The sequence below is a fragment of the Gobio gobio genome, assembly GCF_949357685.1.
Source record: "Gobio gobio genome assembly, chromosome: 6".
Classification (NCBI taxonomy): Eukaryota; Metazoa; Chordata; class Actinopteri; order Cypriniformes; family Gobionidae; genus Gobio; species Gobio gobio.
In genome coordinates, this window is record NC_137102.1 from 52,458,541 (window position 1) to 52,473,516 (window position 14,976).

At 39.8% G+C, this 14,976-nt stretch overlaps 1 protein-coding gene across 1 annotated transcript in view; it reads right to left on the reverse strand.

Moving 5' to 3' along the window:
* Positions 1-14,976, reverse strand: part of svilb (supervillin b) — a 96,631-nt gene that overhangs the window by 17,296 nt on the left and 64,359 nt on the right. The window contains exons 19-25 of the mRNA XM_079820575.1: positions 11,075-11,119; positions 5,587-5,667; positions 3,891-4,035; positions 3,024-3,119; positions 2,823-2,903; positions 2,410-2,590; positions 1,994-2,166 (exon numbers count right to left, since the gene is read on the reverse strand). Of these exons, the coding sequence (XP_079676701.1) occupies positions 1,994-2,166; positions 2,410-2,590; positions 2,823-2,903; positions 3,024-3,119; positions 3,891-4,035; positions 5,587-5,667; positions 11,075-11,119 (802 nt within the window). The remainder of the gene's footprint in view (positions 1-1,993; positions 2,167-2,409; positions 2,591-2,822; positions 2,904-3,023; positions 3,120-3,890; positions 4,036-5,586; positions 5,668-11,074; positions 11,120-14,976) is intronic.

Genomic DNA, 14,976 nt, shown 5'->3' on the forward strand with positions numbered 1-14,976 from the left:
ACATGAAATCAAAATGAACAACTATTGTGCTTATTATAAACAAATTATCTGTGCACATCATTATTTATTCAAATTCACACGCCCTCATAATATTTAATCAAAAACATTAACCTCCCCTCCCACTCAAAACAACATCTGTTCTTCATGACGCGTGTCTCGCCGGAGGGTGGGACTAAACATCCTCCACATGAGACTGCAAACTGGCATTCAGATCGGCCTCCATTTAGTTAGCAAGATATATCACAATAAAAAAAAAAAAGACTATCACAACTTCCGTATCATGCAGACTTTAACAGCACAATGTTATTTACAGAAATGCAAATTCTTAAGCAGAAGCCATTTTGTATGTTCTGCTTGCTGACAATTTCCAGTTCACTTCATAAGTTGTTAAAAGCTATTCATATTTGCAAGCCCTTAAATCTTTTCCTTTGATATTTCATTAATTTGTATTAGTTATGTACCATAGATTGTAAAAAAAATCTGGATGTGGTGTCCGTGACGTCACCCATTGGTTTCTGAAGAGAGTTTTTGAAGCCTAAAGTCAGCCGTCGCTCCCGGATAAATGAAAATGAGCAAAGAGGCGGGACGTGGCTGGAGCTGAGGTGACGTGATGACTAACAGACAGCAGACAAACAGTCTGTCAATCCCTTAATTATGCAGAACTTTAAGGCTTTATATCAGGGTTCCTCAAACTCGGTCCTGAAGGGCCACTGTCCTGCAGAGTTTAGCTCCAACCCTGATCAAACACACCTGAGCAAGGTAATCAAGGTATTCAGGATCATAGATATACATAATAAAGGCTAGATGTCTTACGGCGGAGTCTCTAACTTCATCACTGGCGGCCATCTTGTCACAGGCAAGCTTTCTGGCGAGCTCTGTGGTACCTGATGTAAGGTGAGTGATCTGCACGAACACAAATACTCTTATCTCGCTGAAATCTTGACGGATTTACAAATGGTTTGGTTTCTTACAAACATTATTAACGTGGCTATAACTCTGGATGCTTGAACAAATTATGAATAATTATTCATAAGTATGCAGTGTCATAACTACATGACGTTTTTAACAAACTAAACAGTTTGAAAATCGGTAGAAAATTTTGCAAGTTATGGTTGTTTAAAAAGTACATGAAACATTAAAACACAATGTTACGAGTGAGCGAGCTGACTGTGACAAGATGGCCACCAGATGCGGACGTCGACCTCCATTGGCCAGCAGCACGGACGAGACATCTAGCCTTTATTATGTATATCTATGTTCAGGATCACTAGAAAATCACAGGAAGGCGTGTTTGGTTGGAGCTAAACTCTGCAGGACTGAGTTAGAGGAACATTGCTTTATATAATGTAAACGAATGAGTTATAAAAATAAATAAAAAATCACCCCCTTCACAGTTGTCATGAAGGGCAAAATTAGCCGTATAGACCAAAACCACAATTTGTACCAGGCTGTAAATGTAAAATGTTTTTTTTCTGCTGTAAAGTTGGGCATTTTAACATGTCTCAATGAGATTCTGCTCCCTTCTGGAGCCTGTCTCTAGTGGCCAGTCGATTAATTGCAGTTTAATTCACTTCCGTATTGGCTTCAAGAGAAACTGGGGGAGGCTGCTGCTTGTTATGTACCAGAACACTTTTTACTTTTTCTATCATTTTTGTGTTATAACTGCCACTTTCATTGTTTATATGTTATTCTCAAAAAAGTATGTACAATCTCACACAATTGAAGCAGTGTTATTTTAGTATTTATACACTATTATAGTGTTTAATTCTATTTTGAATTATCTTTTATTTTTATATTTTGAGTTTTCATTTTATTTTTAATAAAACAATTCTAGTTGCAAAGGCAACATTTCTAAAAAAAAATATATATATATATATATTTAAGTTTTTAATTTAATATTTATTTCAATTGCTGAAAATATTTTTAACAAGTTTTGGTTTACAATAACAACACTGAACGGAGGCACATTTCCATCCATTTCTTGTCGACTCACTTTTCTCCTGTTTAATTCTCTTGCTCTCCATCTGCCCGACGTTCAGTCTCTGCTCTGTGTACTCCTGACGGATGTCGTCTCTTGCAGCGAGAATCTTTAAGGGGTTCCTGGATGCCTGGACGTTACGAGACGGACGAACCGCACGCTTGTGCTGCACCATCGCCGATGTCAACCTGGAAGCCAAGGAGAGGCCAAAATATTTCAATGCCTACACGCTTCTTTTAAAAAGCTTAATGCAACAGAAAAGACACAATATGCTTTGTAAAAAAAAAACTATAAGTACATATGAAATAAATAAATATAAAATGAAATATAAAAAAGAAATTACAATGTATAAAATATTTTTTCTTTTTTTAAATATAAAAATAAATGCACATGCTTGCAGGTATAGCCTATTAAAGAAGCACAAAAATTACATTGGTGTTTGTTTTCCAAAGATGGCATCAAAGTCCTCTTCTAGATGCATTCTGCTGCTCATGCTGCGGGGAATATCTGTCATGTGGCGGTAAAATTTTGAAAAGACCTCATCATCCAATCGCATCACTTCCTTCACTGCCTTTTCTGTCACCGTCAGAGTCGTCTCCTGCAAACCTGATACTGAGAGGGAGGAAGGGAGGGAGAAAATGAGAGAGAAAAAGATGGCTTCAATAAAAGGTACATTATTAGGACACTAAATCAATTTAAATAACAGTGATTACATTTAGATTTTTTTTTCAAAGACACCAAATGACACAATAATCGTTTCTACTCTGACCTCTATAATGGACTCATAACATCCTCCTGCAAAAAGGACAAGCAAGTGAGCAGATCTTGCATCAGTCAAACTGACCTTTACTGTTCAAACGCCCCAGAAAGGTTTCCAGCTTTTCCAGCTTTTTATCAGACTCCATTTCTGCTCTGGCCTCGATTTCTGCAGCACATCAGGATTTATGCCCCAGTTATTATAGCGCAACAACATTTCCTAACTTTGTGACTTTCTAAAGAGAAACATATTCTTTCTTTTCATGTAGCGAGTGTTTGTCTAAAATACCTTCCGGTGGTTTAGAGATAGCCGGCACACTGCTCTTCAGTTTAGCAGAGACTGGAGACAGAATCGGGCTGATCACTGCAGAGGAAGCAGCCAGACCTAACACACACACAGACACACACACACACACACACACGCACAGACACACACACACACACACACACACACACACACACACACACACACACACACACACACACACACACACACACACACACACACACACACACACACACACAGAGAGAGAGAGACATGCACAGACAGACAGTAATCAGGCATTTAATAATAAGAACAGTATTTTTTAAGTTTATTATTTTTTAAATTATTTGTTACTGTCAATTTGTCATATCAATTTAGTTTTAGTTATGCCATATCTGTATTTATGCATGCGTGTGTGTGTGTGTGTGTGTGTGTGTGTGTGTGTGTGTGTGTGTGTGTGTGTGTGTGTGTGTGTGTGTGTGTGTGTGTGTGTGTGTGTGTGTGTGCACACATGTAGACCTCAATTTACAGTTTTAATAAATGTCTCTCTGGAATATTTGCAATTTACCAGCATTATGGAACCAAATATTTTATATAATGGACAATGATTGTCCTTTCTTCTCATGTAATAAAGTAAAAATATATTTTTAAATAAATAGCTTTTTATTTATAAGTAGCCATGTTATAAATTTATTTATTTTTTTAAATCATTGTGGTTTTAAAACATTTAAAATCTTGTAATGCTTCTTTAGTAATTAATTATTTTATTGTTATGGATTTGTTTTTAGTTGGTTTCAGGCCACGAAATTGTACATTTAATAATATTTGAAGCATTTAATAATAAAATAATATAGTATTTCATAACCTGTATGCGCAATTGCACATTCTAACCTTTTTTCACCATCCTGGCAGCCACTGTGTACTGGGTCGAGTCATTGGCCACGCCCTTCCCTGTGCTCTGCCACGCCTCCTCTCGGGTCGAGATCATCTGTTTCCTCTCTTCAATGGACATCTGCCCCTCCCCCTCTTCAAGTTTCTGATTACATGAGACAAAACAGATTTGATAGATATATATCATCTTGATAAATGTACAGCAAGGACAGACCAACGATTTGAGCCAATGACATACAGGACAGACAACATAAGGATAAATCAAACGAGCATTCACCAGGTCATCAGCAAACTGTCCAAAGTACTTAAACATTTTTTGAGTATGACTATCCTCTTTGCTTTACATACAGTGTTGAAATTTGTCAGTCCACAGCAAAAGCCAAAAACACAGTAATCCGCATTTCCATCTAAATTAGATTTATGCTGCTAACACTCATTTAATGAATGCATTTGCCCTGAGTATATCTACAGTAAATTCAACTGAGCTGCCTGTTTCCATCAGAGAAATATAAATGTACTAGCAAACTAATAATAAGAGTCCCTCATAAATTAAATGACAACAGACATTTTTTTACCGCTGGTGTATTAAAGCAGAGATATATAGTACTTTTTTGGAAGGAAGGAAGGAAGGAAGGAAGGAAGGAAGGAAGGAAGGAAGGAAGGAAGGAAGGAAGGAAGGAAGGAAGGAAGGAAGGAAGGAAGGAAGGAAGGAAGGAAGGAAGGAAGGAAGGAAGGAAGGAAGGAAGGAAGGAAGGAAGGAAGGAAGGAAGGAAGGAAGGAAGGAAGGAAGGAAGGAAGGAAGGAAGGAAGGAAGGAAGGAAGGAAGGAAGGAAGGAAGGAAGGAAGGAAGGAAGGAAGGAAGGAAGGAAGGAAGGAAGGAAGGAAGGAAGGAAGGAAGGAAGGAAGGAAGGAAGGAAGGAAGGAAGGAAGGAAGGAAGGAAGGAAGGAAGGAAGGAAGGAAGGAAGGAAGGAAGGAAGGAAGGAAGGAAGGAAGGAAGGAAGGAAGGAAGGAAGGAAGGAAGGAAGGAAGGAAGGAAGGAAGGAAGGAAGGAAGGAAGGAAGGAAGGAAGGAAGGAAGGAAGGAAGGAAGGAAGGAAGGAAGGAAGGAAGGAAGGAAGGAAGGAAGGAAGGAAGGAAGGAAGGAAGGAAGGAAGGAAGGAAGGAAGGAAGGAAGGAAGGAAGGAAGGAAGGAAGGAAGGAAGGAAGGAAGGAAGGAAGGAAGGAAGGAAGGAAGGAAGGAAGGAAGGAAGGAAGGAAGGAAGGAAGGAAGGAAGGAAGGAAGGAAGGAAGGAAGGAAGGAAGGAAGGAAGGAAGGAAGGAAGGAAGGAAGGAAGGAAGGAAGGAAGGAAGGAAGGAAGGAAGGAAGGAAGGAAGGAAGGAAGGAAGGAAGGAAGGAAGGAAGGAAGGAAGGAAGGAAGGAAGGAAGGAAGGAAGGAAGGAAGGAAGGAAGGAAGGAAGGAAGGAAGGAAGGAAGGAAGGAAGGAAGGAAGGAAGGAAGGAAGGAAGGAAGGAAGGATTATGAACTAGACTGACACCAGCAAGAAAAAGCAACTCCTATCTCCGCTGAATAAACACATGATCTAAACCCCCAACCACACACAGATCATCTGCTGGCAGAAGGATGAATGGATATCAAACCTTTTGTAGAGTTATATTAGAAATGAAATGTTTCCAAAATTCACAAGCTCTCTCTTACCTGGCCTTGATGTTCTACATATTGGCATTTGGGGGTTGATGGGAGGGGAGGAGGAGAGTAGGTGGAGGAAAAGACAGGCCCCTACAGACAGAGGAGAAGGACGACACAGGAAGTAGATAGAAAACAAGAGTGAATGAACGAGCAAGAGACAATGAGTACAGGGCGTAGACACAGTGAAGGAAGAGATGGTGGAGAATGAAGGAGGGAGGAAGTCAAAAGATGCAACACCTCTAAGTCTGGACCAGTGGTTCTCAACTGGTTTAGCACCAGGACACAGATTAAGTATCAGCAAACATAGCGCCGGTTATTGTACATTCTCAGAAAAAAGGAACAAAAGCTGTCACTGGGGCAGTTTCCTTTCAAAAGGAAATAATATGTACCTATATGTACCCATTAAGGGTAAATTTACCATGAAATCAAAATATTTATTTTTTATTTTTTATGGAACATTGCTGTATTTATTATGAATAATTTATCCATGTTTTTTTTTTTTTTTAATTCATGTGTCCTCGTAATCTTTAAAGGCCCACTGAAGTGCCTTTAAATGAGCAGCATTATTCAATGTGCTGACGTTACTTCCACCGAAACAGGAAGACATGGCGGGACATATCAGACAGCCCCTCCCCATTTCAAACCACTTCAAATGGGTCCCGATAGGTTTTCTGGTATGTGCCGACTCACACATATGATCGGCTCTGTGCTATCGTGTCTCGGGACAGGAGCAGACAGTGTGCCAACGTGAAACCAGACTTCATTCGCCCCAATGGAAAGCATATTTACACTGTCTGAATCATTCCCTATCCCCTATATAGTGCACTGTGCGCCATTCACCAGGTAGAAAATAGTAAATGTGTGAACAAGTGACCGATTTCAGACGCAGCTTCAGAAGCTAATGTAGGGGGCGGGACACTTCAGATACTAGAGAGCATTTGATTGGACAGAAAATCTGATGAGAAGCTGAAGCGCAGACTGCAGAGTGATGTCATTAAAATCATTGATCAATACTGCCGGAAGTGTAGCCTGGTCCTACCAGACTCTCAGACATTTTATTTGTACAGAGAGTCTGGCGACTATCCATTGACAACCGTTTACTTCCTTGAAGGCGGGTACTCTGTTAAAGTTTAAAACGATTGGATCTGCCCAGAGCCACTCTGGATCTGCCATAACCAATCGCTAACGTTTGTCATCTCAAACTAGCGCACAACATCAACATCATCGTTCTCAGCCACTCCCTCTGTTCGCTGATTGGTTAAAATATATGTTCGGAGAAAACCTAATGGGGCGTTCACACCGGACGCGATTGACACAAATTATTTGCACGAATCGCGCAAAGGTAGACGCTTGAACATTTTAAGTTTACTCGCTTCATTCACGCATTTCGATGTGACATTCACTGCACAACAGATGCGAATTCGCGTCATGGGCGGGGTTTCTGCCAGCCGGCTCGTCTCGTTGAGAAATGGCTGACATGGGCTGTGTTTACGCGTCTGTTTTTGTTCAAATCTACTGTTAATGTGTGACAAAACATAGTTTTAAGACTTTTTCAGTCGATAATGTAGTTGTTTAAAGCTCAAATCTGTGGTTTATTTATATAAAGAGTACCTATTTGAACATTTTATCTTGCGTTTTCGGAGTTGTGAGCTCCAGCGGATCAGCGGCGGTCAGCGCTCGTCAACGCCGGCGAGGGCAACCTTTTCTCGGCCAGTCCTTCTGCCGTCTGCCGCTGGCTCTGATGTCACTGTGGTGTGTCTCGAGCTATAATTCGTCTTGTAACGGGTGATCTTTGGTCTCATGGATCTATAATTTTTTCCCTGGCAAATCGTTTAGGCTGAGGGCAAAGTGAAGTTTCATCATTTTTTTATTTTTAGGCTATAACTGTACGTTACAGTTGTAACGTTAGCCTACTAGCACTGACTTTGAATGTTTGACTGAATTGTTTGCTTTATTTCATAGCTTATTATACCTTTTACTTATACTTTTGTATTATTGATCATACATAAACTTGCATTTACCAAAAAGAGACTGGGTTGTGTTTCATGTCATTTAATGTTATCACAGTGATAATCATATTGTCTGAACCAGATATTAATATACAGATTTTCTCCTCATTGTTGTCACTACTAGAGCAAGCTCCTGATTGGTTAGTGCAGCGCGAAATATCCGCCAAAGTTCAGATTTTTCAACTTGAGCGAATCGCACGTTCAAAACGCTCAATTCGCGTCCTTCGCGCCGCCTCATTCGCGCGAATCGCGCCGCAGAATGCCATTTCGCGTCTCTGCATTGACTTAACATGTAAATCACTTGCGCGAATCGTGTCCGGTGTGAACGCACCATAAGAATATACCGCAGTCCCAGATGGAGTACTGAAGGAAAATGAAAACTGAACGGAAGTACGTAGGAGGGCAGAGCCAGGCTACCGGAAGTGAGAGACTAAGTTTTGAATGCTTACATCTTCTAAAGGCAAATTTTGTCATTGTTTTGGAGCACACTATAGCTTATAGATAACAGTAGGGCTAACAGAGGGGTGTGTCTGTGATGATGAACTTGGAGGTCATCACCACGTGAACATTAGTTCACAGTGTTATCAAGTGTTTGGATTTGTTATTTTTTTCATGATGATTATTTGAAATGGGTATGGAGACCATATCTTGCATTTGAATGGTACTGAGTACAATAATTGAACAGAGGTTTTGAATTGGTTTTCATATATTTTTCATGTTGTATTGTTTACAGCTGATTAATGATAATATGCATGATTTGAATTGTGTCTTGAGGACGAGTGCGTCCTAAATCCGGTTAAGAGGTTAAAGGTTTTCATAGCACTGTTGATTTATTTTTGATTAATTTAGAACTTTCTTTTTGTACACGTGTGCGGGGCAGCTGCCTGAATAAAACACTGGGACCAAATGCTTTGCTACTGTGTCCTCTCGTCATTCCATCTATCCCTGGGCTTGCCGGCAAACAAAAAAGAACTCTTCAACTCAGGTAACCTGTAACACCCGGTTATTCGACACCTCGCAGTCAGGATCCTGCAAATGCAAATTGACTGTGGCGGCGACAGCTTTCCGACAGTGCCATATCATACTGTCCACGATAACACCGGTGTGTCATATCGTGATATCAATGATATTGCGACTTGATGACGTATGGCGCATTTACATTCCCTAGCGCGCACAACAACAACACCTGTAAGAGCAGCATGTCAGCCTCCGATGATGATTTAATACCTAAAAAGGAGGTCAGACCTCTTGACAACTGACAAAACATTGAAAACTTAAAGTTTTTATTGATGTTTTGACCGGAAGGGTAAAATGTACGGTTTTACGGCTCGTTAGATCTAGCATTCTTTCCGCTTTGATTCAGACTCACAGATAAAGTAGTGCGTAAGAATACATTAATTCGAATTAATTAACGAGAGAGAGACAGAGAGAGAGAGAGAGAGAGAGAGAGAGAGAGAGAGAGAGAGAGAGAGAGAGAGAGAGAGAGAGAGAGAGAGAGAGAGAGAGAGATTGACTGCGTCTGTTCAGCGTCTCTCTTAACAACGAAGATGTGCGTTTATTACTTAAAAATAGGGATGTAACCCCATTGTTGCTGAGAAATATAATGTAGTGATCCAGTATCTTAGCTATTTTATTGCTAAAAGTCGCGGGGCGTCGTTGATAAGTTTCTGTGTTCCTGAATGCGCAGCATGACCTCCGCTTTCTCTATGCGAGTGACGTGTGTGTGTGTGTGCGCGCAGCGCGATCTCCGCTCTCTGTACGCGAGTGACGTAGGCCTTTTTGTGTGTGCATCAATGAAAACAGCGCATTGATATAGAACGGTGATTCAACTGACTTGGAACTACATGTACCTGTACATTAAACGATTTTATTGTGCACCTTCCAGCCAATCAGAATCGAATATTCAGACAGACCATGGCATAAATTACTTTAGTTATTGTTAAACTAAAATGTTAAGGAGTCATGTTTTACTTTTACTTAAGATTTCCAGTGAAAACCCTACCAACTTGTACCAAGGCTACTTTGCTTCCATTTGACTCGTGCTGTGTGACTATAAAGCTGCTGCTGCCAACTTATGACAAAAAAAGTACACTTTCGAATTAGGTATTCTGTCATCAACGACAGTGGCTCATTGGAAAAGAATGGAAAATGCCCTTCATTTTGTTTGCACTAATAAATGCTGCTGCCTACCAGCTGCAATCGCCAATAAAAGTTTGTTCCATATTTCCACAATATCATTATTGCAAATATTCTTGAAATATCGTGATATAATTTTGAGGCTATAATGCCCACCCCGATAGCGACATTAATCAAAATAACTTATAGTGACATAATTTCTTCTCTGATGATGCATTTACTGGCTCGGGCAGGACAACCTGTCCCTCACAGGAGATCCACCACCTACATTTTGAAGCCGTTTCACATGGATTTACATCACACTAGGGAGGAAAAGTACATTTAAAGGGAGGAAAAGTACATTTAAAGCCGAAAGGTTTACTTTTTGGGTGACAACACAGTGACAACTTTTGTACATTTTTTCTGAGGGTGTAAAAAAGTAAACAAAAATTTTACATTTAAATCGATCTATATTAATATGAACCAGATAGGCTCCAAAATACACCAAATTATTAACATGATAACATACAGAGACCATTTTGGTATCTATATATAATAAAGTTTTCATGTTCTTAGTCAGCTACTTTTTATCATTCCCGTTTTGCGTTCTTCCTTCTGTCCGTAATGCTGTCAGAGCAGACCTGCCATCCCCGTTTGAGTTGTAACCCATTAGTTGAGAAGCACAGATCTAGTCCATCTAGTACAGCAAGGCGTTTCATCCTAGATTTTAACTTGAATAGACATCTTTTGTGGTGTAAGACAAACAAGAGAAGGAAAAAGTCTAAAATGGCAGTATAATGAGGATTCATTTATAATGTTAGGTGAAATTATTACAGCATGTTCCTAACATTTCAACAGCAGTAACGTTTTAGAGAAAAGCAAATATTAATGTACTATTGCCACCAGAAAACAAACTGAAAGGTATCACTTTACAATAAGGTCTTGTTTGTTAATATTAGTTAATGCTTTAGCTAACATGAACTATTAATAAACAATATATCTTTAATCTAATAAAAAATACAATCGCTCATATTAGTTTACAGTGCAGTAGCATGTTAACAGATGCAACTGTACTAATACAAAATGTATCAGTAAATATTGAAATTTAACAAAAATTAATAAATGCTGTAGTAGTTTGGTTCATTGTTAGTTGATGCTAACTAATGTAGTTAACTGACGTTAACAAATGAAACTTTACTGTAAAGTGTTACCAACTAAAATGGCAAAATAAGGTTAATTTAGAAGATAAAGCAAGCAGCGTGTCAGTCCTTGAGAAACAGCCAATCACATTGGAGTTTGCACTAGCAGGTCAGCCAATCATCTTGCAGCTAAAGCCAAAACTGTCTAGGACAGCCATTGATGCTGTTGCTTACCCAGAGCTGCTCAGATGATGTGAATTCAGTGATAACAGTCTCGTCCTAAACACACAGAAGATGCATTTGTGTGTGTGTGAGGGATAAAACGCTAAGAACTAGAAAATGGTTTATTTTAACCTTTACACTTGCTAAATTGAGAGAATCACAATAACTCAGGAACGCACAAGTTACTATATAAAACTCAGTGAACACCACGCTGTGAAATGACTCATCAGACTGTATAAAGTAGAGGTTTCAGGTCTAGGCAGTCATTTCACAGCTTTGCCTGCGACAGTAGATGAATGTGTTACTATTTACAAATTAGGATAACACATCTGATTCACAGTTTGGATTAGGAATAGCTCACCAAAAATGAAAATTACCATCATTTACTCACAGTCGTCTTTCTTTTGTTCTGTGGAACACAAAGGGTGAATTTTTAAAGAATATCCTAGCCATTTGATAAAAAAAGCCCCATAAAAGTATTCCATGTCCATATGGCACCATTAAAGGGTTAGTTCACCCAAAAATGAAAATTCTGTCATTAATTACTTACCCTCATGTTGTTCGACACCCGTAAGACCTGCGTTCATCTTCGGAACACAAATGAAGATATTTTAGTTGAAATCCGATGGCTCAGAAAGGCCTCCATTGGCACAATGGTCTTTACACTCAAGACCCATAAAAGGTACTAAAGACGTCGTTACAAAGTCCATCACTACAGTGGTTCTACAATAACTTTATGAAGCGACGAGAATAGTTTCTCTGCAAAAAAAACCCTAAATAGCGACTTATATAGTGATGACCGATTTCAAAACACAGCATCATGAAGCTTCGAAGCGTTATGAATCAGTGATACGATTCAGCGGTTTGGATCGCCAAAGTCATATGATTTCAGCAGTTTGGCGGTTTGACACGCGATCTGAATCATGATTCGACTTGCTGATTCATAACGCTTCGAAGCTTCATGATGCAGTGTTTTGAAATCGGTCATCACTATACAAGTCGTTATTTAGGGTTTTTTTGCGCACAAAAACTATTCTCGTCGCTTCATAAAGTTATTGTAGAACCACTGTAGTGAGATGGACTTTGTAACAACGTCTTTAGTAGTTTTTATGGGTCTTGAGAGTGTACAGTGCATTGTGCCAATGGAGGCCTTTCTGAGCCATCGGATTTCAACTAAAATATCTTCATTTGTGTTCCGAAGATGGTCTTAGGGGTGTCGAACGACATGAGGGTAAGTAATTATTGACAGAATTTTTCATTTTTAATTTCATTTTTCATTCACATTTTTAATTAGCCCATGATTTACTCACCCTCAAGTCATCCTAGGTGTATATGAATTTCTTCTTTCAGATGTATACAATCAGAGTTATATTAAAAAATGTCCTGGCTAATCCAAGCTTTAGAGTGGCAGTGAATGGTAGCCCAAAAAAAAGTGCATCCATCCATTATAAAAGTAATCCACACATTTCTGGGGGGTTAATAAAGGCCTTCTGAAGCGAAGAGATGCGTTTGTGTACAAAGTAAAATATCTAGCTTCTGCCAGAGTGTCTTCGTATACAACTTATGGATAAAAAGCGTAACTGGCTTTGATGTCAGTTTGATGTTTTGAAGCGTAAGCGTTTTGAACTGCGAGATGCGCTACACTTTCTTTGTAAGTTGAATATGGAATATGGCGATCTGGTGGAAGCTAGATATTTTACTTTATAACAGTGTTAAATATGGATATTTTCCTTGCAAAAACCCATTGGTTCACTTCAGAAGGCCTTTATTAACCCCCGGAGCCATGTGGATTACTCTTATACTGGATGGTTGCTAGACTGACAAGCCAGACCCACATCAGGATGTTGGGTCTGGGTCCTGGGAACACACCATTGGCAGGGCTCAATCCGAGGGGCGGGATAAACGGTTGTCTTTCAAATTCCCTCGTACGCAATAGGATAGCGCTACAACCAAGCAGAGCAATCAGTGGTGAGACAACGACAATCACAAGCGGGTTGTGGCTGAGTCCCATGCCTTTTCCCACCAGCGGAGCAGGTTGATAGATTGAACTTTTGCCATATCCGGTCGGGAAAACTCCGAACACATCATCTTTTTTTAAAAATGACTTCAGTGTCATTCTTTGTTTGCAGGGAAGTAGAAATCCTAGAAATCTAGATGCACCCTAGCGGCAGCAAATGTAATTTGCAGCCAGGGTCGTCTAGCAACTCTCCGTTGGCTTGTGAGCTGGAAAAAACAAACTCTGGTCAGGCCAATCACATCGTGTAAAGAGTCAGTGGGCGGGCTTAACATAATGATGGCAGAGTTGACGTGGTTCCGCGTGCTACTGGTAAACAAAGAAGCTGGCGAACAGCGGTCTTTCGAAACGGCTTTGGTCCTGACTCTGGAAGACTTGGAGTTAAGCTTTTCTTTGAGAAAAGAACAAAGAACGGGACTGAAGTCATTCTTAAAAAAGGAAGATGTGTTCAGAGGTTTGCCGACCAGATACGCGAAATCTATCAACTAGCTCCGCTTCACATTCTTCGTTGCTCTGGTTGGTTGTAGCGCTATCCTATTGCGTGCAGAGGGAATTTGAAAGACAACCGTTTATCCCCCCACGGATTGAGCCCTGCCAATGGTGTGTTCCCAGACCCAACATCTTGATGTTTTGATCTGGCTTGTCAGGCTAGGGAATTCCCACAGAACCGACGCAATTCTGCCGTCATTATGTTAAGCCCGCCCACCGACGCTGTGTATACACGCTGTGATTGGCCTGACTAGAGTTTGGTTTTTCAAGCTCGCAAGCCAAAGGAGAGTTGCTAGACAACCCTGGCTGCAAATGACATTTGCCACGGCTAGGATGCATCTAGATTTCTAGGCTAGATGGATGCACTTTTTTGGGCTTCGAATTTTGGGATCCCATTCACTGCCATTATAAAGCTTGGATTAGCTAGGACATTTTTTTATATAACTCTGATTGTATTCATCTGAAAGACATATACACCTAGGATGACTTGAGGGTGAGTAAATCATTGGCTAATTTTCCTTTTTGGGTGAACTATCCCTTTAAAGGTGTCGCATTATGTCAATGTAATTTGTTCTTACATCTTCTGAAAAGAAATGTTATACTCATGTCATTTGATATAGCTGAATGAGCAGAACAAATCATTTCTGACACTTTTAAGGTGCTTTTTTGTAATTTGACCAGTCCCAATTCAATGCCATCATATGTGTGAGGTATTTGAGTAATAGTACTTCACTACTATACTTAAAATGTCTATGTAGTGTTTTGAATATACTTTAGGAAGACAAACCATGTGCAAATTCATCAGTCAACGCCATTGCGGAGTATTGTCTCCTCAAAACTGCAGTGAAGCAAAGACAATCTCGAAAATGTGGCTTGAAATCGCTCTTGATCTCTACCATCACAAACAAGTAACCGACCCCGTCAACGTGCTTTTCCACAGTGAGCACAAGAACACCTTTAACAAGGGACAGGAAAAACCGGGTACATATAGCATGAATATTGTATTATGATGTTATGACGAACTATATGCCTTTCTCCACTGAAGATATAAATAGTTTGAGGCTGATTTTTAGAAGCTGTCTGACTCTGAGATGGCTAACTGGAGCATGGTTTGCAACATTAAAAAAACACATTAGCTCTTTAATAACGTAGTCAAGCCAAAGGCTAATCATATAAATTAATTTATGTGTCCAAAATTGTAGAGAGCGGCATAAAATGCATTACCATTTTGATACATCGACTTGTATACTAGCCTGTATAATTCACTCTTCAGTCAGTTTCTGGTTCAAACATATATGGCTAATTTAAACCAATATTTCCACTTGCCATTGTGTATTACTTAATACAGTTGAGTGAGTAGATCTCTGAGCTTGTGTGATTGAGTGGAGGCGAGGACTAATTGTTGACTAAA